This window comes from Myxine glutinosa, chromosome 7 (genome assembly GCF_964187855.1).
Source record: "Myxine glutinosa chromosome 7, kmMyxGlut1.1, whole genome shotgun sequence".
Classification (NCBI taxonomy): domain Eukaryota; kingdom Metazoa; phylum Chordata; class Myxini; order Myxiniformes; family Myxinidae; genus Myxine; species Myxine glutinosa.
The window spans coordinates 118,364,563-118,391,793 of NC_136267.1; the positions used below are offsets into that span (position 1 = coordinate 118,364,563).

The following is a 27,231-nucleotide window of genomic DNA, read 5'->3' on the forward strand; positions in this document are numbered from 1 at the left end:
TCAAGTTTGTTTGTTTTTTATACTTTTAAAAACCTTTAATTTCTTCACACAAGGAGTGTGTAAACAAATTGCACCAAATATATATATTCCTGGAAATTTAATCATGGGGAGGATGAGGAGGGTGGGGGGGAGGGGGTTTAAAATACGACATTTTCGGTTCAGATGCATTCTTAGTACATTCGAACAAGTTCACAGCAAAATATGTCATAACATGCAAATGCAAGTACTACATGCTGCTGAGAAACGAGAGGAGTAAAAGGAGAGTACAAGGAGAAACTTTACACAGTATCAGACGATAGAAAAATTAAGTTAAGTTCCAAGTTTACAATTATTTGCCAATATTAAAATGACTCATCAATGCTCTTATGTGCAAATAATGAACAAAAGTGATGAGAAAACTTTTGTTCTGTAAAGCTCTCTCTCTCTCTCTCTCATGTTCAGAGGAAAATAACATTTGGCTTTAACAACAGTGCTCACCCCCACCTTCTTCATCACCGAGTTTGAAAGAAAAGCAAATCAACATGCAATTAAATTTACCTGCAGTAGAGTTCTTTGTAACAGTGTGGATTTTGCTGGAAACCATCTTGGTTTGATGGGAATGAGCAGGATGGCCACAAAAGACCCGTGTCCTACGTGTTAACATTGGTGTCGAAAGAAGCCTCATGCGATGGAACATCTCCACTTTACCTATTTGGATTTTTAAGCTTCCCGTTCACACGTCCCAGATGGGTCAGTTCTTCTTAGCTTCTTCTTCAAGTGGCAAATGTGTTGTCACCATCTCGGATAGGGTAATTGGCCATTCTGGCTAAGACACTAACCCTGTGCTATCAGCAATTTCAAAATGAGCGATCAGTTTCCTTCTTTCTGGTGACCTATGATCACACAGCACCATAGAGGAGATATATATGTCGACGCACAAGCAAGTGAAGAACCAGAAAGTCTCAGACACAAGACGCACATTTGAGGAGCATTATGGAAAACCAATTCCCACATAACCCCAACATCATGGGGTTATGTGGGAATCGAAGAAGCAAATGCTCCACACTAAATGTTCGTGATGCACAACATTGTGGTGGTTGAAGTAACGTGTTGAAAATGCACCGGCTGTGAAAGAGTCCGTTTCACGATCCCCAAGAAAGTCCACACACAAGCATTTGGCTGAACCACATAAAACCAGTTCAACGAACTTGCGGAAAGCGATAGACTGGTCTGCTCCTGAAGTAGTGGAGACCGTAATTTGTGAATGAACTCACAGACCATGATGGTGACTATATGATCGAAGACAAGCATACAGTTCACTGATCTCGCCCTGTGGTTACCCTGTACAATTTGTCTGAAATGAATGCTCAATTAAACGGAAGTCGTCCATTTGTCTACAATCTTGACGACACATGGAGAAACTCCTCCCTGAGTTAGTGGTCAAATCTCACAAAAGTCGCTGGTTTTATTAAATCCACACGTCACATTTTTCAAAACTATTACTGCATTTCTCTCTACCTTTATAACAGCTCTTAGTATAAACTTTCACCTATATCACGACTATAGATCAGGTTGCAGTGGGATTTTAACCCGGTAGCCTTAGGTACAACACAAAATAAATAAATAAATAAATAAGCAAGAAGCAAGGAACAAAACCTTTCAACTATGAAATCAAAAATAAGAAAAAAGTGCACAGCCTCAAAACTAACCAGCTGAACAACCACAATATATATAACAACGTGAACCAACAAAAGGTTTTCAAAGATAAACTGTAAATCGATACCACCGCATCTCTCCAGAATAAAGATATATATTGATTGGTCCGTCAAACAATTTTGCATTCACTTCCCATTTCTAAGTGACTTCAGCCAGACTTCTAAGAGTGACTAGTCCGAATAGTAACACTAACCAAGTAACCTAACAAGCTTCAAACACTAACTTAGTCACCTAATGAACTGTTAACCTAAAAATAAAAATAAAAACTTTTTAATTTTTATTTTATTTCCTGGCAAGTTGCTTTAAATTTCTTTCCTTTCCTGAGATCCCCCACTCCTCCCCCCCATCACCCCTTCAATAACCCTCTTCTCATATTGCTTCACAGCCATAATTGGAAGATTATATTTTAATTGCTTTCAAGTGTGTTAGTCCGTCAAGCAATTTTGCATCGCTTCCTATTTCTTAAAGTGACTTCAGCTAAACTGGTCATTTGTGCGCCATGTTTTGGTTTAATAACTGTTTCTATGAGAATAGATGTTTTGCCTTGCCTTTTAACAGATTAAAAGCTGATCCAATTGACTGTGACAACGTCTTCACTTTGCGTTTCACGAAATTGGAAAGTTTTTTGGTTTGCCGGGTTTGCTTCTGGATCACGCCCTGGAAAAACTTTTTGGCTTTACTCAGAGCTCTTTGCACCTTCGTTTTTGTTGCTCCGTTTTCATACACGCCTTCAGATGTTGGATCTACTTTTGATGCTGCATTCACATCCACTTTGTCAAATAGATTATCCATAGTCGAGTCATCCTGGTTAGCAGCATGCCTTTTGCTTTCACCATCCTCTACAACCCTTTTGGAGTAATCTCCTTTAGCAACACCCTGTAATACGGACTGCGTTTCAATCCCTGGGACAACAGTTCTCATCTTCTTCATCCCTTCGACCATATCTAGAAAGTCATTCATAAGCTTGTGTAGAATTTTCAAATCCACAGATTCTCCAAAAGGTTTGGACGTCTCTATACTTTGCTGCAGATGAATTTGAATTTTTTGAACTTCAGCTTTCAACAATTCCAAATGTGTCCATATCCTTCTTTCAGAGGCCTCAACTCTATCCCATTGGCCGTTTCTGCTACAGTCTTCTCCTCTGCATTCTTCCCCTTCTCGTTTTTTGTCCAGTGTTGTAGAAATGCCAGAATTCAAGATGGCATCATGAAGTGAAGACAGAGTGTGTCCAAGTTTGACCACCTTTTCAACTAATATATTTTTAAATGATCGTTTTTGTTTATTTTCATCTTTGTTATCAGTGGCAGCCAAAGGTTGTGCATTTTCCTGCTGTTGCCAATGGGATGAATCCATGACTTTTCCATTTGCTATTTGGGATTCTTCTTGATCCTACAAAGAAAGAAAGAAAAGCAAGGATCAAAAAAAAAAATCTCTCTCAAAGCTTTGAAAGCTAATGTTAAGTTATTTTCATTGGCATACTAATATATCACAATGCAGCACCTCTTGCATGTCTGCTTTCAAAAATGCAAAACAACTTACAATGACAACATTGTGAATATTATAGATATGCATTGGCTTATGACTGCTGTAGACTCTCATTGAGGCCTATCAACATGATATAGGCACCACCACAAACTGAAGCCATTTCACTTTTCAGCCTAATGATACATTTTACAAGCTATTTCTGGTGGGTTGGCAGAATGAACTCGAGGTGCACACACTTGTCTTTGATCTGGATTTGAATCCTGGCCCAGCTATAAACTGTCATGTTGGTGTTTCCCAGGCAGAAGATTAATCAATATGTCCGCCGTCCCTAGGATGGATGTTAAACTGGGTGTCCCATCTGTCAGAGTTAGTTGGTCGATGTTGAAGATCCTGCGGTGACCTTCATGAAGAGTCGGCGAGCTATCACTAGCACCATGGCAAAATTTCCAAATTAATGCCCCAACTGACAGGGGGCTCTGCTTCAGCAGCACAGCGACACTCCCAGTAATGGTGAAACCAGCAGCCACAGGCTGCAAACAAAATGACGTTGATGAAAGCTCTTTCTGGCTTCAATGGTAGCAAACACCCTTATTAATTTATTTACAGGGTCATAGGGTCATCATGGAGGAGCTGAAACACAAATTATGCACATGCATGCAAGCAAATACATGAAACAACACGAGACGTCACTTCAAACAGCTGCTGAGATTTGATCCGGGAGGGGCAGGGGGACAAAGCGGGATATAGGACGTAACCTCCCAGGGAACTCGGGATAGAGACAATGCCATCATTATAACCACTTTTCTTTCCACATTCTGCGGGGCCTTTAAAGAGAAATGTCCTCCTCCCAGTGCGTGCCACACTTATAGTTGTTCATCAGTGCTCTATCCTTTAACTCTAACTGCACTGGGGGGGGGGGGGGGGGGGGGGAGCACATTGCGTCTCCCCTACCCCCTCGACATTGTGATTTGTTTTCGAATTCTCCTTTTATGACCTTTTCCCCCTAGAATCTTTCGCACATTTTGATACCAAGTGTGTCCAAATGGGACTTACTATTCCGGTGTCATGTGACAATTAATAGTCACATGTCCCATTAAAACTGCATTTATTGCACATGTGTATGTAGAAAACAGACGTGTAGATAAATGCTGCATGCACTAAGGCATTACTTGTACAAAGTAATTGTCCAATAATTTCTTCAGAACATTTTAAGCTTATCTCCTGAAACAAATTGCATGAAATTAGAAACAATAGAATACATAAGAAATGAAAAAAACTCTAAAAAAAGATAGAAACCAGGAAAATGTCAAAATGACGCTTCATTCTCATGATAAATTGTGAAATAACCATCCTCGAGTATGGATATTCCTGTAAATTAATTTACATTAGGTTATGCTGACTTCACATTCGTTTATAGTGAAATCTACGCTTTCAGGATTATAATACTTCAATTGGGAGGTCAAATAGTACCTGAACGTCATGATTTCCAGCATGAGAAAAGGTTTTTAGCTCACCTGGAACGAAGTTCAGGGACGCTTATGCGATGGTGTGTCGTCCGTCAGTCAGTCAGTCCGTCCATCCGTCAACACTTGAAACTTCTTCTCCAAAACCGCTGATAGGATTGCGACCAAATTTGGCACAAATGATATTTGTTGTGTTGTGACTAAAGTTTGTTCACGGCGTTTATATTAAAAAAATAAATAAAAAAAATCGGGGTCTAAGGGGGTTTACCAGGGGTCAAAGTGGGTCCAGGTTTGATCCCCCAAAATAGGAATTAGCTATTTCTTCTGAAACTACACAATATTTTGATGAAACGATCACAACCTTCATCACCCGTGATATACCGAAGATTGTTCACGGCACTAAGAAAATCAAAGTATGAGGGGGTCCACGGGGGGGGGGGGGGGGGGGGGGGTCAAATCGGGTCCAGGTTTGACCCACCCCCCAGAAAAATAGATATCTGCTTTTTTCTCTGAAACTACACACGCAATTCCGATGAAACTTGACCACAACCTTCACCACCCGTGATGTACCAAAGTTTGTTCACGGCATTAAAGAACCTGCCCCCTTTGGGGTTGACAGGGAGGGGGGGGGGTGTTGCCCCCCAAATAGGTGTTTGCTTTCTTCTCAGAAACTACACACGCAATTCCGATGAAACTTAACCACAACCTTCATCACCCGTGATGTACCAACATTTGTTCGTGGCATTTAAAAAATCTGCCACTGGGGCCGGGGGAGTGGGAGGGTTGCCCCCCAAAATAGGCATTTGCTTTCTTCTCAGAAACTACACATGCAATTCTGATGAAACTTCACCACAACCTCAATCACCCATGTTATAACAAAGTTTGTTCCTGGCATTTAAAAAAATTGGGGGCTAAGGTGGTCTAAGCGGTGAGGGTGGGAAGCCCCCAAAAATAGGTATTTGCTTTTTTTCTCAGAACCTACACACACACAATTTCGATGAAACTTCACCACAACCTTCATCATCTGTGATGTGCCAATGTTGTTCAAGGCATTGGAAAAATTGCTGTCTGAGGATGTACACTGAGTGGGAGGGGGAAGTTAACCCCCCCCCCCCCCCCCCCCACCACCAAAAAAATAGGTATTTTTTGTTGTTTGTTTGAAGTCTTATGATTATGTTAGTATATGATTCTACATGCTGCCCTGTCTTCTAGTAAGCATTGGAATTGGTTTAAAATACCTTTCGTCTGTGCAGTTTACTGTTTATTAGTCCCCTACCGGTGTACACCGGAGGGGACTATAGGTTTGCACGCTGTCCCTCTGTCCGTCTGTCCGTCAGTCCGTCCGTCACGCAAAGAACAGTTTTCCGGACTTTTTTTCTAAACGCTTAATGCTAATGATTTCAATCTTGGCACATCGTTTCCTCATGATAAGCTACAGATCAAGTTCGAACTTCACGACGTTTCGATCATTTTTAACAAAGTTATGGCACTTTGAACTTTGGGAATTCTGATGATCCTTAACTCAGTGCCATTTTAAGTTTTAATTTCCTTTAAAAAAGATTTTCTCTGCAATAATAGGAACGATTGAGATCAAATTTTCACCATAGGAGAGCCTCGGTCTGTAGAATATTTTAATGGGAATTATGACGTCACAGGTCACGTGGTTCGGGCGCCATATTGTTCTTCGTGAAAACACGAAAACCCCTTTTTCTCTGCAATGGCTGAACAGATCGAGGCCAAACTTTGCAGGCAGAATCGCATACCCATGACGAACAAAAAAGTCAGCGAGCATTACGTCATGCGTCACATGGTTTCAGAGTTATGACGTTTTTAAGCATGAACATTTACAACCGAGCCCCTCTCTCATTTTTGATCCAATCGAGGGGAAACTTCACAGATCTGTTCCGCATGTCAGTCTACTAAAATGTCCTTTTGGAATTTGCGATAGCTCACGTGGTTTGGCAGATATCGTTAATTAAACGAAAATATTTTTAAAATGGATATCTCTTGAATCGCTTTATTGGTCGACGTGAAACTTCATACTATAGTAGACGTCATGAAGAATAACAAGTGTGCAAAATTTCAAGATGATTGGATGTACGGTCTGGAAGCTAGAAGTTGTTATTGCGTGAAGAAGAAGAGGCGTCAAGTGTGCGGATTTAATTATTTATCACATGTACAGACTGAAAGCATCGTTGGACACGACCTGTCGCGGTCATTTTAACCTCAAATAAAATTCTAATTTAAGATTTGTCAATATCTGAGGTATATTAACAAACGAATAAAACAGATTTGGTCAAATTCTGACTTTTTTAACTCGATCGCATTTGACAGAGTTGTGACAAGCTGAGGAAGAAGAAACCTCGCATTGGCTTCTCCAATGTGCCCAAAAAAAATGGATATCTCTTGAATCGCTAGTACCTCAGACCGTGAGTTGGTAATAATTTATATAATTCACACAGTGCAACACGTGCAGGCCGCTCCACGGAGCGACCTTGCGGGCTTATCAACGAGGCAAGGCGTGACACACGTGTCTCAGCATACCTCAGATCAAGTTTGAAAACAAGCATCAACCGTGCATAAATTTGCATATTCGATCATTTTTGACAAAGTTATGGCACTTTGAACTTTGGTAGGGGACATGTATTGCAGCGCAATACTCAGAATGCTTGTTCTATCAGGTGATCGCCGGGTGTATTGCCGCCCCTATGTTTTCTTTTCAATATCATACACTTTTCATGTAATCTCGTGTACTGTATGCAATGACCAGAATAATAGATTTCTCTGAAAAATGCATGAAATTAGCATATATTTTTCATATGAATGAATGAATGATCGTTTTAAGGCCATTTTCCCCGCTAGAGCGGAGGTTAGCCTTGCGGGCCCCATGACAATAATGGTTCCCTGTTTGAGGCAATGTTTTTATGGCCGGATGCCCTTCCTGACGCCAACCCTTGGTCACGCTCTTACGATGCGCAGGGATACGGTGTACCTACTCTAAACCGGGGTACACACCGGGATCATTCATCCCAGCAAGCTGGTACTCAATTTGCCGACCTCGGAAGGATGACAGGCTGAGTCAACCCCCCTGGCGTTAATTCAGCGATCGACCGGGATTCGAACCCAGGATCCTAGGATCCCAAGCCGGCACCCGAACCGCTAAGCCATCACCAGGCTCATATATGCATATATATTTAGCATAAGAGGAAAAATTAACATATGAACAAATTAATTACATCATTACATGATAATCCATGTGTATGCAAATTTTCAAGTTCATAAAATAATCTATGACAGATCTGATGGGGGTAAGTAGCAACCCTCCGCCCAACCCATCTGGGATACTTCAAAATCTCCCAGTTCAGTTCGAGTAAAATGCTGGCCATCAAGCAAGGAAGCAGCATGTACCATTTTTTTAAAAGTCTTTGATATAAAATCTTTGGTATGACTCTTCCAGGGTCGGAATCGAGCCGCTGACTTCCCAGACTCAGAATGAACACTCAAATCATTATGCCAGAGTCGGGTAAGTGGACGCCACCTTGTTTATTTCCTGGCCATTTCGTATGTAATGCTAATGTATGACAGCTAGCGGCAATTTTCCAGTTGTGGTATTGTGCCAGCAGTCACTGAAGTCAAAATCAACACAAGTAGTAGTACATTCATAATCCACATTACTCACGTGACTGTTTGAAAATGATAAATCTTTCGGATGCAGCTCGCTACTCTCGAGTTTGTTGTCACCACCTGTAAATGCAATATATATTGGTGAAATTGAATTTGACAAATGCATGTCAAGCTTAACTTGTCAATACTCATTATCTAGAGGGTAATTTCCTTTCCAAATTCTAATTGTTTTTGGCTAACGCTGCTGTTTTTGGCTCAAAATTAATGCTAACACTCAAACTTGATGGTATTATAATTTTCCAACATCCCATGTGTCGTGTGGAAACTACCATCCATGTACCACTCATACTCAATCTGTTCTGGGTTTTACAGTATCACTTACCAAGCATGTATTTGCAGCCTGTACCAATGATGAGGAGGAAAAATAAGCCGATGATGCAAGCATCAAGGAATAAGGAGAATTTTGAGAGATGAGGTCTTCTCACTTGGCCCAGAGTCTCAACCTCCACAGCTTCTTCTTCAGCATCTTCCATTCCCTCTGAAGTGGACACCTTTTGCTCAAGAACATGACGCCGCTGCACCAATCTCATCTCCGTCTCTTCACTTCCATTATGACTGCAAGGAAGGTCAGCAACTAGAGAGGAAAAGAGCCAGAATATGAAAATAAAGTTTATAACACGGCGACTATCTTGCAACAAGAATTACTAACCGCCATGTGGTCACAGCCTGTGACAAAATCCGATAACGGGCTGATTAGGAAACGCGCATTTAAAGCACTCTTAAAAGATGAATAGCGTGATTGAAAAACAAATTTCTTGTGCTATTAAAATATTAACTCAACACTTCTCACCCATGACAACAGCCACCACGGTTATATCAGAACGAGCTGACTTGTCACATGGTCACGGATTGTTTTTAACTAAATATGAGGCCGTCCAAAAATTACATAATGCTATATTTTTAGGGAGCCATGTAATGTGTGTGCTGACAGGCTTTTTAAATGTTACTAATAATTTTTTTTGGACATCGATTAGATATTTCAGGGCAACTTATCGTGAGCAACACTTGACCCAAACAAAGCCAATGAAAATCTGACGCAACAAACCCAGACAGTAAGTAATCAGCAGAGGCCTACAGGCATGGTGTCTTAGGCCCATGAGAAAACCAAGATGGCGGTCATATTATTTTGCATGGGTGCAATATGGCCATGGTGGGTGGAATCGAGCGACAACTGTGGGTGGGGTCCGTAAGCTTGTCCAACCAATGAATATATATTTCAAAAAATCGACCCCCAACAAGAACAGCAGCAGCAAGAACCGTGCGGAGCTCCTGTAGACCTGCGACGTATCGCAGGTAAAAATTAATCTCAGACGATTCAGACAAGTGCAGATACATTCAAAGTACACCGCCCCCTTGCCAAATAATTAAATATCCTACAGCGCGGCATTGCCGGGGCGCCTCCGGCGCCCGGCAATACCGCAGTGCAGCTCATTGAGGCTGCATTGGGAGGGAGAGGTGTACACTAATTGATTGATTAATTGTATAATTAAAATCAATAAAAGATTATCACAAAATATTTTCATAATCAATTGGCTAATCGCATAACTAAACCACTAGTGCTTCATCCGAAGATGTATCTTTTAGAAATTTTATTAAATGTCATTTATAAAAAATTAAATAATTAATTGATTACTCAATAAATAATTAATCGATTAATCAATAAATAATTAATAGATGAAATGATTAATCAATAAATCAAAAATATCCTTGATAGCCACATCACTTGGTCACTCGTGTCCAAATATTAGCTTCCCAGCTCAAAAGGTGCCTGAGATATTGGCCAAATGAGAAAGAAAATAAATAAATGATTAATAATGAAAATAAAGAAATAATAATCATAAAAAAATTAAATTATTAATCAATTTGGTCAGAGAACACATAAACTACCACTATTTCATCAGAATCTGTAACTTTAAAAAAAAAAGAATTTTTGTCATTAATCGAATAATTAAATAATTAATCGATTAATTGATTAATTAATAAATCAAAAATATCCTTTGCAGCCAAATCACCTGGTCATTGGCATGTCCAAATATCAGCTTCCTAACTCAAAAGGTGCCTGAGTTAATGGTCAGAAGAGAAAGGAAATTTGATTAATTAAATAAGTACTTAATTAATCGCTAATAATTAAATAACTCCTCAATTTATTGATTAATCAAAAAAAAAAAATACCGTTTTTGACAAAGGACTTGCTCACTATTGTGCCGAAATTTCAGCTTCCTAGCTCAAAGGATGGCTGAGATATCGCCCGGACAAACAAACAAGAAAGAAAACAAGTACACATACATTCAAAGTACACCGCCCCATGCCAAATAATTAAATATGCTGCAGCGCGGCATTGCCGGGGCGCCTCCGGCGCCCGGCAATACCGCAGTGCAGCTCATTGAGGCTGCATTGGGAGGGAGAGGTGTACACTAATTGATTGATTAATTGTATAATTAAAATCAATAAAAGATTATCACAAAATATTTTCATAATCAATTGGCTAATCGCATAACTAAACCACTGGTGCTTCATCCGAAGATGTATCTTTTAGAAATTTAATTAAATAAGTCATTTATAAAAAATTCATTGATTACTCAATAAATAATTAATCGATTAATCAATAAATAATTAATAGATGAAATGATTAATCAATAAATCAAAAATATCCTTGATAGCCACATCACTTGGTCACTCATGTCCAAATATTAGCTTCCCAGCTCAAAAGGTGCCTGAGATATTGGCCAAATGAGAAAGAAAATAAATAAATGATTAATAATGAATATAAATAAATAATAATCATAAAAAAATTAAATTATTAATCAATTTGGTCAGAGAACACATAAACTACCACTATTTCATCAGAATCTGTAACTTTAAAAAAAAAAAATTTTTTTGTCATTAATCGAATAATTAAATAATTAATCGATTAATTGATTAATTAATAAATCAAAAATATCATTTGCAGCCAAATCACCTGGTCATTGGCATGTCCAAATATCAGCTTCCTAACTCAAAAGGTGCCTGAGTTAATGGTCAGAAGAGAAAGGAAATTTAATTAATTAAATAAGAACTTAATTAATCGCTAATAATTAAATAACTCCTTAATTTATTGATTAATCAAAAAAAAAAAATACCGTATTTGACAAAGGACTTGCTCACTACTGTGCCGAAATTTCAGCTTCCTAGCTCAAAGGATGGCTGAGATATCGTCCGGACAACCAAGAAAGAAAACAAGAAACCAGAGTGAAAACTGAGTACTCTCTTTCAGCGTGCGTCACTGCCGAGCCCCCTTTGGTGCCCGGCAATGACGATTTGCAATGCCTGGAGATGGCATAGGAAAGGAGCGGTGTACAATATGCTGCAGCGCGGCATTGCCGGGGCGCCTCCGGCGCCCGGCAATACCGCAGTGCAGCTCATTGAGGCTGCATTGGGAGGGAGAGGTGTACACTAATTGATTGATTAATTGTATAATTAAAATCAATAAAAGATTATCACAAAATATTTTCATAATCAATTGGCTAATCGCATAACTAAACCAGTAGTGCTTCATCCGAAGATGTATCTTTTAGAAATTTAATTAAATAAGTCATTTATAAAAAATTAAATAATTAATTGATTACTCAATAAATAATTAATCGATTAATCAATAAATACTTAATCGATGAAATGATTAATCAATAAATCAAAAATATCCTTGATAGCCACATCACTTGGTCACTCATGTCCAAATATTAGCTTCCCAGCTCAAAAGGTGCCTGAGATATTGGCCAAATGAGAAAGAAAATAAATAAATGATTAATAATGAAAATAAATAAATAATAATCATAAAAAAATTAAATTATTAATCAATTTGGTCAGAGAACACATAAACTACCACTATTTCATCAGAATCTGTAACTTAAAAAAAAAAAATTTTTTTGTCATTAATCGAATAATTAAATAATTAATCGATTAATTGATTAATTAATAAATCAAAAATATCCTTTGCAGCCAAATCACCTGGTCATTGGCATGTCCAAATATCAGCTTCCTAACTCAAAAGGTGCCTGAGTTAATAATGGTCAGAAGATAAATGAAATTTAATTAATTAAATAAGTACTTAATTAAACGCTAATAATTAAATAACTCCTCAATTAATTGATTATTCAAAAAACAAAAAATACCGTATTTGACAAAGGACTTGCTCACTACTGTGCCGAAATTTCAGCTTCCTAGCTCAAAGGATGGCTGAGATATCGTCCGGACAACCAAGAAAGAAAACAAGAAACCAGAGTGAAAACTGAGTACTCTCTTTCAGCGTGCGTCACTGCCGAGCCCCCTTTGGTGCCCGGCAATGACGATTTGCAATGCCTGGAGATGGCATAGGAAAGGAGCGGTGTACAACAAGTACACACATTCAAAGTACACCGCCCCATGCCAAATAATTAAATATGCTGCAGCGCGGCATTGCCGGGGCGCCTCCGGCGCCCGGCAATACCGCAGTGCAGCTCATTGAGGCTGCATTGGGAGGGATAGGTGTACACTAATTGATTGATTAATTGTATAATTAAAATCAATAAAAGATTATCACAAAATATTTTCATAATCAATTGGCTAATCGCATAACTAAACCACTAGTGCTTCATCCGAAGATGTATCTTTTAGAAATGTAATTAAATAAGTCATTTATAAAAAATTAAATAATTAATTGATTACTCAATAAATAATTAATCGATTAATCAATAAATAATTAATAGATGAAATGATTAATCAATAAATCAAAAATATCCTTGATAGCCACATCGCTTGGTCACTCATGTCCAAATATTAGCTTCCCAGCTCAAAAGGTGCCTGAGATATTGGCCAAATGAGAAAGAAAATAAATAAATGATTAATAATGAAAATAAATAAATAATAATCATTAAAAAATTAAATTATTAATCAATTTGGTCAGAGAACACATAAACTACCACTATTTCATCAGAATCTGTAACTTTAAATTTAAATTTTTTTTTGGCATTAATCAAATAATTACATAATTAATCGATTAATTTATTAATTAATAAATCAAAAATATCCTTTGCAGCCAAATCACCTGGTCATTGGCATGTCCAAATGTCAGCTTCCTAACTCAAAAGGTGCCTGAGTTAATGGTCAGAAGAGAAAGGAAATTTGATTAATTAAATAAGTACTGAATTAATCGCTAATAATTAAATAACTCCTCAATTTATTGATTAATCAAAAAACAAAAAATACCGTTTTTGACAAAGGACTTGCTCACTATTGTGCCGAAATTTCAGCTTCCTAGCTCAAAGGATGGCTGAGATATCGTCCGGACAACCAAGGAAACAAGAAAACAAACAAACAAGAAACCAGAGTGAAAACTGAGTACTCTCTTTCAGCGTGCGTCACTGCCGAGCCCCCTTCGGTGCCCGGCAATGACGATTTGCAATGCCTGGAGGTGGCATAGGAAAGGAGCGGTGTACAACAAGAAAGAAAACAAGAAAACAAACAAACAACCAGAGTGAAAACTGAGTACTCTCTTTCAGCGTGCGTCACTGCCGAGCCCCCTTCGGTGCCCGGCAATGACGATTTGCAATGCCTGGAGATGGCATCGGAAAGGAGCGGTGTACAACAACCAGAGTGAAAACTGAGTACTCTCTTTCAGCGTGCGTCACTGCCGAGCCCCCTTCGGTGCCCGGCAATGACGATTTGCAATGCCTGGAGATGGCATCGGAAAGGATCGGTGTACAACAACCAGAGTGAAAACTGAGTACTCCCTTTCAGCATGCGTCACTGCTGAGCCCCCTTCGGTGCCCGGCAATGACGTTATGCAGCGCCTGGAGATGGCATAGGAAAGGTGCGGTGTACAATAAAATAATGTTGACTATCAGGAACGCATGTTTCATGCGCTATTTCTGACAAGCATTGAAAGACCGCCCAAAATTCACTTCCCCATTCATTATTTCGCATTACAAATGCCATTTCATCGAATCGTTACAAAGACTAAAGTTGCATCTTGAGCATGACTGAAACTTTGCTTGTCCATCAGTGTGCTGCATTAAAAGACAAATTTCTTGTGGGCCATTAAGGGAACATGCTTTTGAACGGGTCCTTCAGCCTTTCAGGTTTTTTTTTTTTTTGTATACAAGATCGAGGCTCGTGAAAGAGCTAACATTAATCACACAGAAAGACAAACCGACACATAAAACATATAACATGGGGAGCGGTAGACAAGATGGGGCGAGAGGGGGAGGAACACAAACACAACATCTGAGAGCAGGGACATCGAGAGATCTGTGGGAGGGAGAGGGCTTTGGGGGGGGGAGGCATGGGAAGGGGAGGGGGGTGGGAAAGGTATAAAACATATGGACACTGCCGGGACTTCCAGGAAAGAAGTTGGAATTTCAAACAAGGTGGATCTGGGGTGAATTAGTGGGGGTAGAAAAGATCAAGGTTTTGGATGGGGAAAGATAGATGGTGGTGAACAGCTGTTTTAAAGACCTGGAGGGAGGAGTGGGATTGAAGGGAGTGTGGGAGTTTGTTCCAGAGGCAGGAGAAAAGAGGAATGAAAGAGTGAAGGTGAGCAGAGAGCCGAGATTTCGGCAGTTTAACCATCAGAGGGTTGCTGGCAGATCTTGTGCGACCTGTAGGAATATTTAGGGGACAAAGCACAGAGAGAGCTGGGGGAGCAAGGCCGGAGAGGAGTCGGTAGAAGACAGAAAGACTACCTACCTGGTTGTGGTGAGTGAGTGAAAGGCCATCTCGCTGTGATAATTCCCAGCGTTGTGTGGAAAACATTCATATGCTACATTTACCATAAAATACCTGTGATTGTCCTTGTTTGTGGATTCGTTTTGGGGAGTTAGAGTGGAGGTGTTGTGATGAATTGGCCACAGCTTTACAAATGGTTGACATCATGTCAATTCCTGGCTGATTCTCTGGTTGGATCACCGTTTCAATAAAGCAGTTTGCGTTAGAATCGTTCTCGGTCACTGGTCCTTTTGAAGTGGTTAGTTCTGTTGCCCATTTGAGGGGAAATGTAATCAGTGCACTTGCTCCCTCGATTGAAGCCCTGTCCCATGGGCTCAGCGAAACGTTGGTAGTGCGAGAGTGTAATATAGTCTTATGCTATCAAAGTCCGTTCAAATACGCTTCATTTTGCTGATTAGCAACATCTTAAAAGGAAATTTCACTGCCATATGTATCCATCTCCCTGGGTGTTGGTTCATTTGACTCTGAAATGCTTATTACACAAGGAAACTAGGTTACCAACAACTGCAGGCGGGCCTATCATTACGATGACGTCTTTTGTGGAGGAGAATATTTGATCAGCTGGTTGTGGAAAATGAAAGTAAATGTATTCCTCGTGTTGGCCTAATGGTCAGAGCGGCAGGCTTGGGATCCTAAGGTTGTGAGTTGGAATCCCGTTCAGCTGTTGAATTAATACCAGGTGGGGTTTACTCAGCCCGTCATCCTTCCGAGGTCAGTAAAATGAGTACCAGGGTATTGGGTCCTCTCTTAAGGAGGTTGGTGGCAGGATTTGCACTTGCACAGAAAAACTGTTTCTCATTCTTCCTCTGCTCAGTCCACCTTGTGACTTGGCTGCCTTCATTAATGTCTGCTCAATGCAAATGTCACACCATGTGCCGGACCACTCATGACTTGAGTAACGGACAACGTGGTTCCCGTGGGCAGTGAGACGTTCTAAGGTGTCTTTGTAAACAGGCAAAGTTTCTAGTTCCTTCATGAGTTGACAGTACAGCCGTGCGCCCTTGGCATACTGATGATGGCCTGCAGCGGCAAAGATGTGAAGCATCTTGGTAACAATGCAGGACAGATGCCCATTGTGGTCTGCAAGTCGCTCGGTTCTGATAAAGACCTTGATCACATCTACCATGTGGTGGTACTCCACCCAGAGTGCAGGTGTTCTTCCTCCTTTTGCGAGTCGTTTGAAGGTTTCTTCAAACCTTTGCTCAAACACTGGCACTACTGGGTCTGAGTGTCTGGCTCCCATCTTCCCATCAGCCACCTTCTCCATGAAGGTCTTCATGTCACCACGCTCCTCCTCAGTGAAGGCAAGTTTCATGATGTGTTGATAGATGGCTGCATCGATGAGGAGGTGAACACGGATGTTTTTCCTTTTTCGCCACACTTTCCTCGCTTTCACTTGCAGGGCGTTTCAATAAAAACCTGTCCAACGAGGTTTGTTTCTTCCTCCCTTTCAAAATGTTTCGATCGTACTGCTACGATCGTACTGCCTCGCCAAGTTGACAACACGCACACCTCGCTCATGTTTTTCGCCGTAAAAACACCTCATTCCATAGCACACACAGTGGTGTGTCAGGTTGATGCTGAGGAGTCGTCCAAGGACACAGCGACGTGCTGATCCAGCGTACGCTCCCATGTAATATATATACAGTGAAACCTTGACTTACGAGTTTAATTCGTTCTGTGACCGAGCTCGTAACTCAATTTGCTCGTTTCTCAAATTAAATTTCCCCATTAAAATGCATTGAAATGCTATTAATCCATTCCAGCCCCCAAAAACCACACCAATTTTTTTTGTTACGTGTTTTTAAATAAGAAAAATGTACTTTATAAATAACAAATAATGTATAAACAAGCACGACCTCGTATATACTGTACATAATAAGCGGCGTTACGCGCGCTGCTTGTAAACAAGGAGGAAGCGGACAACGCGGTAATTTGTAAGAGTCTTTATTCAAGAGCTCACTGTAACACTGGCGCGCTCCGGGCTGCGCGCCCGGTGTATATCCTGAGGCCACGCCTACCCCTCGGCGTGGCCGCCGCCCACTTGGTGCGCAGAATGATGTCACCACGCCAGTGAGCTTCCGTGTCCGCCACAATGTAAAGAAATAAACTGGTTTTATTAAGTGTATTTACCTTGAAGATCAGACGAAGATGCTGGCGGAGGTGGAGGAGATGACTTTTGCCTTTTTCGCCACACTTTCCTCGCTTTCACTTGCAGGGCGTTTCAATAAAAACCTGTCCAACGAGGTTTGTTTCTTCCTCCCTTTCAAAATGTTTCGATCGTACTGCCTCGCCAAGTCGACAACACGCACACCTCGCTCATGTTTTTCGACGATTGCGTGTTTTATATCCAAGCACATCATCCTCTTCTTCTTCTCAGTACTGCCCTTGGCACTCAATTTCTTAGGACCCATGGTTAAAACTAAGAAATTTTCCAAAATAACCAACATGCGAAAACAAAGCAGCAGCGATATACGGCAGAGATGCTTGCACGGCAAGATAACCACGTGACCGGAACGCTCGTTGGGCCACCGAGTGGCGGGTGGCGTAAGCTCGTAACTCAGATCTCGGCTCGCATCTCAAAGCAAAAAACCACCCGAGCAACGGCTCGTATCTCGGAAAACTCGTAAGTTGGTGCACTCGTAAGTCAAGGTTTTACTATATATATATATATATATATATATATATATATACAAATGTGGTGGTGTATATATATGTGGTGGTGGTGTATATATATATTGTTACGGTTCTCTACGCCGCCCTTCTTCCCCTTACCAAGGGGGGATTAATCCCCTTGTCTTTGCTGGGCTTGGTGGAACCGAGACTTGCAACGTCCCTTCCGGACAAACGCGGAGTAGGGTTTCGGGACCACTTCTCGCTCGTACCTAATTCACCGCGCTGCCCTGGGAGCGAGGAAACGAACCACGTGTGGTTTGAGTACGCCGAGCGGATTGCGTGCACGTGGTCCGCGCAGTTACTTAGATGTTGGAACCAGATTGGAGCGGTTCTACCCGTACCACGCTTAGCCAATCGAAGAAACCACAGAAACGGTCGAATCAGGAAGAAAGGAAGAACAAAGGGTTTAATTATTTCCCACACGTATATAGAATGTTCAGGGACGCAGAGACACAGAGTAGCCTTAAACAATCTTAACTTATACCCAGACAACGGGCCCGTCTCACACTCACACAGGGAATTGCAGATGGGTAGATTGTTTTTTTGTTTTTTTTTGTTTTTTGTATACTGAATCGAGGCTCGTGAAAGAGCTAACATTTATTTCACAAACAAATCAACCAGACAAACAAAACATATAAAAATCAGCGGTGAAACTCAGATGTTCCCCAACGCGTCCACGTGGTCGTCCAGAGACGGCCTCAGTCCGGCTCTCCACGGCCCCGGCACGTCCCACGAAGATGGTGGCAGGCGAAGGCAGGGACTCGTCGCGCGTCTCCCGAACAAGGCAGATGTTGGGGCGGAACGGCAAAGGGCGGACTTTTGCGCGGCTGGCGATTACTCAGCTGTTCTCACTCGCGCGTCTCAAATGCACTGTATTCGGTTCAAGCGCGTTTGGCTGCGCCCGCGTATATGTACAGTTCTCACACGCGGCCAACTCCTCTTCTTCGATCCTCCGAGCTCGTTTTGTGCGCGCGTTCTCGTGCAAGTTCTCTGCTTCAAGTCCTCTTACAAACCCTTGTGCAACGCGACTCCTGTGTAATCCTCTCTCTTTGCTGCAGTTCTTTTAGGCACGTCCCTCTCTCGCGAGTCCTGTCGAGGGCTTTGCGCAGCGGGTTTTATAGCTATGCCCCCCGAACCTTCTGGCACTCTCTCAAACCTTCTCACCACGCCCTGTGACGCAACGCCGCCGTCACCACCCCTGAGCCCTGATTGGCGGCGCTTACCGTCAGCGCTTCCGCCGCTCCGCCCCAACCTTCCTAGGCCTGCCTCGTGTTAACTCGCCCAAAATGAAACAACGTTAACGCAAAAGGGATTGAGGCTACGGACGTAGGATGATCGGTGGCAGTAGGGCCTATTTTCCCCTGGCTCCTACTCAACGCAGAATTAACAATGGAAAGGAACTAAGCTCACAAATACTAAGACATAACTATACTATCGCGAGGCTACATGTGGCTTGTGTGACTAACTATGGGGGGCAAATTTTAACCTTTATTCGACTCACTTTACAAACTCAAAACCGCAACTATATATATATATATATATATATATATATATATATATATATATATATATATACATATATATACATATATATATATATATACATACATACATATATATATACATACATACATATACATACAGTGCATTCAGAAAGTATTCAGACCCCTTCACTTTTTTCACATTTTGCTATGTTGCAGCCTTATGCTGAAATCGTTTAAATTCATTTTTTCCCTCATCAATCTAAACTCAATACCCCATAATGACAAAGAGAAAACAGGATTTTAGAAAGTTTTGCAAATTTTTTTTTTTTTTTAAACGGAAATATCACATTTACATAAGTACTCAGACCCTTTGCTATGACACTTGAAATTTAGCTCAGGTGCCTCCCATTTCTCTTGATCATCTTTGAGATGTTTCTACACCTTGATTGGAGTCCACCTGTGGTAAATTCAATTGATTGGACATGATTTGGAAAGGCACACACCTGTCTATATAAGGTCTCACAGCTGACAATGCATATCAAAGCAAAGACCAAGCCATGAGGTCGAAGGAACTGTCTGCAGAGCTCAGAGACAGGATTGTGTCGAGGCACAGATCTGGGGAAACCTACAACAAAATTTCTGCTGCATTGAAGGTTCCCAAGAGCACAGTGGCCTCCATGATTCTTAAATGGAAGAAGTTTGGAACAACTAGGACTCGTCCTAGAGCTGGCCGCCCGGCCAAACTGAGCAATCGGGGGAGAAGGCCCTTGGTAATAGAGGTGACCAAGAACCCGATGGTCACTGGCTAAGCTCCAGAGATCCTGTGTGGAACTGGGAGAAACTTCCAGAAGGACAACCATCACTGCAACACTCCACCGATCTGGGCTTTATGGCAGAGTGGCCAGACGGAAACCTCTCCTCAGTGAAAGACACATGAAAGCCCGCTTGGAGTTTGCAAAAAAGCACCTAAAGGACTCTCAGACTGAGAAACAAGATTCTGTGGGCAGTAAAAAAAAAAAACGTTCACGCATGCAAGCATAGCAGCAAAGACTGTCCCTGTCCTTTTCTGTTACAACACCCTATTTGGACCATTTTGAAAATTCAACCCTTTGCTTTGCAGTTTTGTGGAACTGCTCAGTAGGGATTTAAAAATTGCTGCTCTGGGGAAATTTGAATCAAATACTGTTCATCCTCAAGAGGCAACTATATAAACTAAACCATCTGTAAAGGAATTTATCGTGAATATGACATGCATACACATATTGAGTATCACATGTGACCAATATAATTACACATCTCAATCGTATACCTTTTGCTTGCTCCATACCTGTGAGGCACAGTGGTCTGTTGGTCACATCAGCCTCCTGCTCTCCAGGCTGCAGCACCTGTGGAGGCTCAATGTCTAGAGTTATTATATCTGAATCTTCTCCACTGTCATGATCATCATCATCAACTCCAGCTTTGCCCTCCATTTGTTGCTGAAAAAAAAAAAAATTTGTATTTAGACATTTGAATGCTTATGGCACAACGACATGGAAATTAAAAGTTACATCCTGCTTATTTAGCGACAGTGAAAAGTACTTTTTTGAAATATTGTCCCATTAAGTCTTTATGCAAAATGATTGCACGTTATGGTCAAAACTGTGTATACTGTATATACAAGCCAGCTGCTTACTGTACCAGCAAGTCGATGCTCTGTAACAGCTGGTGGTATACGTACACCTGTTGAACGTAGTACGACCAGCAGTTTATGTCGATTTCCATTTTACTGTTTTGGAACAATAAAATTTAATTAACTGTGAATTAGTACAGTGTTGTTTTATTCCTTTCTCCACTGAAACTGCAATTTTTAGTTTATGGCATTGTACTTTTTATTTATCGATAATGTTAAAATGATTTCCGTTATAGGTTCCCCCCTGTGAAAATGAAAACGAGCAAAACTTTGTCCCTCTGGCGCACCTCAAAAGTACAGTAGAGTAAGCTACATGCGGTGGGGTAATAGGAGATTAACGGAATGGCACGGGCGAAATCTTGCCAGAAGAAGTGTCGCAATTTGAGTGGTTTTGCTAGTTTGACTGACTGGAGATAAGATGATAGGTGATGAAGGTTGGGTGCACCATTACGGTCCTTTTGGAAATCTGGGTCCGGGTTCCCATGACGTGTGACGCAGCTTCACGAGTCCACCCTCCAGCTCATCAAATATACGTTTCTCAGATCGGATAAGTTGTGTTTCGTCAGATCGTTTACCGTTTTATTTTCATTCCTGTATTGCTGGTCACGTTTATGTCCAATTTTCCATGCCAAACCATAGCTAGTCATGTTGAATTGTCGAATTGATGTCCCTATTAAAGCCCAGCCCACTCATCTAGTTGCTTCTGTCCCTGTTGTGACCCCACATGCTTATTTTGTGCTTCTTTCTCCCAAGTATTATCATTTCTGATCCCTCAGCTTGATCCCTCCCTGTTCCAAAAAAGAAAAAAATTCAAACACCAAAAGCTATTTTTTGCTCCAAAAGGAATAACAACAAAAAATGAACTCTATCGACCATGCACAATTCCTTCTTCATTATCCATCCCTTCTCATTTTCAATATCCTCAAACTGAATCTTCACTGTTTTTAAAATGTCTCTCTCCATACTACTCCATCAGGAACACATGCATTCTTCTTCTTCTTCTTCACCTCTTCATATTCTTTTTCACAAGGTTTATTTCCAAAAACCTTTTCACTCCTAAGTCCTTAGTTCATCCAACCTCTCATCCGTGGCCTTAACATTTTTTTCCCACTGCTCCCATTATGTCTATCTCCGTACATGTTCAGTTTGGAAAACCTGAGGTCAATTTTGCAGAGGTTGCGTGCACCCAACAATCAATTCCCCTTCACTTACATTAATGGTGGCAAACCCCTCCATCTCACCCAATATCAGCTTCCCCCCTGCCCATCCCCTTCAGCCCCACACCCTCTCAGCTTCTCCTCCACCGCACACCCTTCCTACCATAATCACAAATTATTTTTCAAGATCGCAATTCGGACGTCAAAACGTACAATTTGCATACCTCTGGGTTAAGTTCAGTCCAGCTTGATAGGTCATCGCTGTCACTCGGAAAAGACATCTGAAAATAAAACATTGAAAAACTATGAACAAAAACATGTTCGGATTAAAGAAAAAATATCCACAGGGGATTACCACAGAGATTAACGCACTACGGAGAGATTAACGCACTACGCGGGGATTAACGCACTACACGGGGATTAACGCACTACGCGGGGATTAACGCACTATGCGGGGATTAACGCACTACGCGGGGATTAACGCACTACGCAAAGATTAAGACACTACAGAAAGTTTAACGCACTACGCAAAGATTAACGCACTACACAGAGGGAGCACTACTATGCAATGGTTATGTGGATTTGCATTGTACAAGTTTATATGAACACATCTTATACGGTACTCTTTCTGTCTGAAGGCTTCATCACAACAAAGATGGTTTCTGTGAAACCATTAAACCGAAAAGAGGCCATAAATTAAAAGAAGCCAAAACCAAAAACCTTGTTAGCAATGACAGAAAGAAGAAATAGTATAAAGAAATATACTTCAAGTATCTTAATGATCACATATATATATTATTCTTAGATATATACTGTAGTATATATCTACAGCTCTGTATAAAGAGTTAGCTCTTTCACGAGCCTCGATTCAGTATACAAAAAAAAAAAAAAAAAAAAAAAAAAAAAAAAAAAAAAAAAAAAAAAAAAAAAAAAAAAAAAAAAAAAAAAAAAAGTCATAAACTGTACACCTCATTAAAGTAGCTGCTCCTCCTCTCCACTCCTCCCCCTACAATGTATTTTTCTCCCCTTCATATCACAAAAGAAAATTATGTGCAAGTTGTCTCCAAGTTTTACCATCCCATTTATATTTACCACCGTTGCACAGGTGAATACATTTAGGTGAAGGTGAAGAGCCAGGAACACTCCTGGCATTTTTGAACGGCTTCGATTCAACTACCCAGGTTCCAAAACCTTTATCTTTGAATATGTGCGACTTGTTAAAAACAAGCAAATCAATATGACAGCTTTGGGTAATTGGTACAGACTTGCTGGTTCGCGCCATTATCGGGCGTCGCTATTTCTGACATTATCCATCCTATGCATAGTAGAAGCCCATGTTTTCATACATAAGAAGATAAAAAGGTGAGATGAAAGTCAATAGTATGGAAATACAGACAGAAAAAGATGGATAGTGAACATGAGTGAGTGAAGATTAAATAAATAATTATAAGGAGAAAGATTAAAAATAGTTACTGCATTTAAATTGCATTTGGGCATCAAGAAAAAGGTCTCCCATGTTGATGTTTTTATCATATTTTGCCACCAAAACACCATATGCAATCATGTGTTATTCATTATTTCTCTCCATATCCAACTATATCCATATCCAAACACCATATCCAATTTTCTCTCATAATGAAGCGGACAGATTCGTGGGAAATGGAAACAAAATGGCGCACACGGACCACGTGACCAGAATTTTCCACACACGCCATATCAGGACTCTCCATACAGACTCCAACAACATCCCCTCTTTTTTTTTTTTTTTTAACAACTGGACGACCGTCCAGTTGAGTTCATCACATACTGAACCCTCCGGCGTCTGTCGTCGGTCGTCTGTTAACTTTTCGACGTTAACACTCCAACGTCCACAAATGTCAACTGATTCTGATCAAACTTGACATGCAGCATCCTTACCCCAAGGACCAGGTTGGTATTACATTTCAGCCCGATCCGTTGTAAAATGGCGGACTTAGGCGACCATTTTGTTTTTGGTCATGAAAACGACGTTAACACTCTAGCTTCCACAAATATTAACAGATTTTGATCAAACTTAGAATGTTTAACCCTTACCACACAAGGTAGGTTGCTATTGTATTCCAACCCGATCCGTCACAAAATGGCCGCCATAGGCCGCCATATTGTTTTCAGCTCCGAAACGACGTTAAGACTTTAACGTCCACAAATATTTATGGATTTTGATCAAACTTGGTGTGTGTGAGACTCTTACCACACAAGGTAGGTTGCTATCGCATGTCAACCCGATCTGTCACAAAATGGCCGCCATAGGCCGGCATATTTTTTTCAGCTCTTAAGAAAAGCACAAGAATTTAGGACTTTAATGTTGTCCAGTCAGTTCAGTTGAGTTCTGCTTCCCTGGAAGCTCTAGTTTTTAATAGCGCGGGGATAAGAAAAATAAACACAGTCACGATTCTAAAAATGCAGATCTATTCAAATTCACTTCATCACTGGGATTTGGTACTCAGACATCTATCCATGAGTGAGGCAGTCCAAACCATTTTAAGGTTGCATTTGTCATTTGAGAGTCACTGGTGCGACCATCCTTCGAAATACAGTTCAACCCATACACTGCGACGATTGGGGGAATGGTGCAATACATCCTTCACCACAAATGGTACCGTAAACAAACAAACAAAAAATGATATATCTATATATATATACATATCATATACAGTATTGTAGTGAACCAGTTCCTTAGCATTAGAAACACGCTAATTGCAACACGAAGAAAGTGAAAGAGCTGCATTAAAAAGGGAAATATATATTTTAAAACCTCACCGCAAATGCTGACGAAAAACCGACACAACTGTACAAAAAAAACTGTACAGGAAGTCCACTCGTTCGTCACTTCCGTTAAAATATTTTAAAATCGCAACTCACTCAACCACGGACAGAATATCCATCGAATAGTCCTGAAAGTAATTTACATTAGCCACTGTAGTATTTCTGTTTGCATATCGAATAAAATAATAACACAGCTTTACTGTGAGCGGTGAAGCGGCTTCGACGAACCCCTCAATCTAGTTTAGACTCTAGAGGAAGTTGTTCTTAAAATCGCCCCAAACGAATGAATGTATTACTATTATTATTACTATTACTATTACTATTACTATTATCGGTGACGTAATGAATGTACGGGATTACGAGACGTTGCTATCCCGTATCCGTCGCTATACAGTATACTGACAGATTTAATCAAAAGACGGCCTGTTGTACTTCACAAAGGCAAAGATATTACATGTCTATTTGAGTATTTGTGAGAATCAACGAGAATGTAAAATGAAGTAAAACACGTATAAAAGGATCTTTTAAAATTCCTTCTCTGCGCTTTTCTCTTCTTCCTCATTCTTTTTATTATTAACCTTCTTACTGGTAAAGGCTTCTTCAGCTTACTCGTCTTCTTCTTCTGCTTCTTCTTCTTCTTCTTAATCTTCTTCTTCTTCCATATTGTTGTTGTTGTTGTTTGTTTGTGTGCTCTTCCATGTATTTTATAATTTTTTTCTATTGTTTCAAGAAATATTACTCCAGTACAGTATATATAATGTTCTTTGCTTCTTCCGTGTCCTTCTAAAGGGTTCGTGCTGTCGTATAATAAAATTAATGTTACCTTTGGAACCGCCAGATTGAGCTCCCCCATAGGCGCCCGCGGATCTACGTACTTCCGGTTAGTGCCCCCTTCGCGACAACAGTCACGTGATTGGATACGTTGAAAACAAACCACAAAAGGGCACGTGTTACAGCCGGAAATTATGGAAACGGTGTAGGTTATTTGATCATAACTCGCTTAATTCTTGTCTGATCTTTTACATTTTAACTTTCCGACAAGCTAGAAGTAATTCTCTTTCTAACAATACTAGTACCCGACTGCAAAGCCGCAATGAGCCGGCGAAGCCAAAGCCTCTTGCCACTATTTTACCCATCACTATGGCATCAGTAGGTTAGGTAGTTGATAGTATAGTAGGTCGGTGTAGGTACCGTACCTGGTAAGACTTGGTAAAAGAGAAGAGCAGACAGTCCTCCCCAATACCTACATACAATAAATGTCACAACAAGCTTAAGGAAGTAACTATACGATGTGCTAGCTCAGGGCCTATTTTAAGAAATTTTAACTGGGCTTAACATACGTTTTCACAGTATGTGTGCCGTCTTCTAACTTCAGTCGCTGTCAGGGCTGGTTCTCTCCGGGCACTGCCTCGTCCTCCACCAGAAGAAGTTAGCTTGCAGTAAGATCAGTGCCGACAGATCAGACGATAGCGCCGTTATTTCTAAAAAATAATTCTTCGTCAATTTTAGAATATTTGACGCCGTTTTCACCCTCCGAAACGCGTAATAAGCTTTAGAAAAATATTTTTTCAAATGCTCGAATCTCATTGGTTCCGGTATTTGGTGACGATTTTTGTTGAAGATAACGAGGTTGGTTTTAACGTATTTTAATTACAAATTAGAGGTGTATTAGATTGTGAATCAAAGAAAGACGGGTGAAACAAACTCCTATTGAACTTTTTCGCAATTGTTTTATGCAAACTTCCGCATCCGGTCGATGGCGGCCTCCATTGCGTGATTTGGTTTTAGAAATATTTTTTCAAATGCTCGAATCTCATTGGTTCCGGTGTTTGGTGACACTTTTCGTTCAAGATAACCAGGCCCGTGCGGACCGAGGTTTGTCTTAAAGTATTTTAATAATAAATTAGAGGTGCATAAGATGGTGAATCAAACAAAGACGGGTGAAAGAAACTCCTATTGAACGTTTTTCAATTTGTTATGCATACTTCTGCATCCGCAAGATGGCGGCCTCTATTGCGCTTCGGAATTCTCAAGCCAAGGCATAATCTGGTTTTCGACATAATACGTATGCGTTTATTGACAACACCGGCTTCGCCGGCTATCAAATGCTCGAATCTCATTGGTTCCGGTGTTTGGTAACGATTTTCGTTGAAGATAACGAGGTTGGTTTTAACGTATTTTAATTACAAATTAGAGGTGCATTAGATTGTGAATCAAAGAAAGACGGGTGAAACAAACTCCTATTGAACTTTTTCTCAATTGTTTTATGCAAACTTCCGCATCCGGTCGATGGCGGCCTCCATTGCGTGATTTGGTTTTAGAAATATTTTTTCAAATGCTCGAATCGCATTGGTTCCGGTGTTTGGTGACGC

General features: G+C 40.6%; 1 protein-coding gene across 1 annotated transcript; it reads right to left on the bottom strand.

The window, feature by feature from the left end:
• On the bottom strand, nucleotides 1-25,485 carry LOC137431518 (uncharacterized). The gene is made up of 6 exons (XM_068122902.2): nucleotides 25,446-25,485; nucleotides 22,279-22,335; nucleotides 20,553-20,703; nucleotides 8,650-8,901; nucleotides 8,323-8,387; nucleotides 1-3,084 (listed from the first exon to the last, which is right to left on the bottom strand). Exons 2-6 carry the CDS (start codon nucleotides 22,333-22,335, stop codon nucleotides 2,218-2,220), a joined length of 1,392 nt encoding a protein of 463 aa, XP_067979003.2. The 5' UTR covers nucleotides 25,446-25,485; the 3' UTR covers nucleotides 1-2,217.
• Between the last annotated feature and the right edge of the window lie 1,746 nt (nucleotides 25,486-27,231).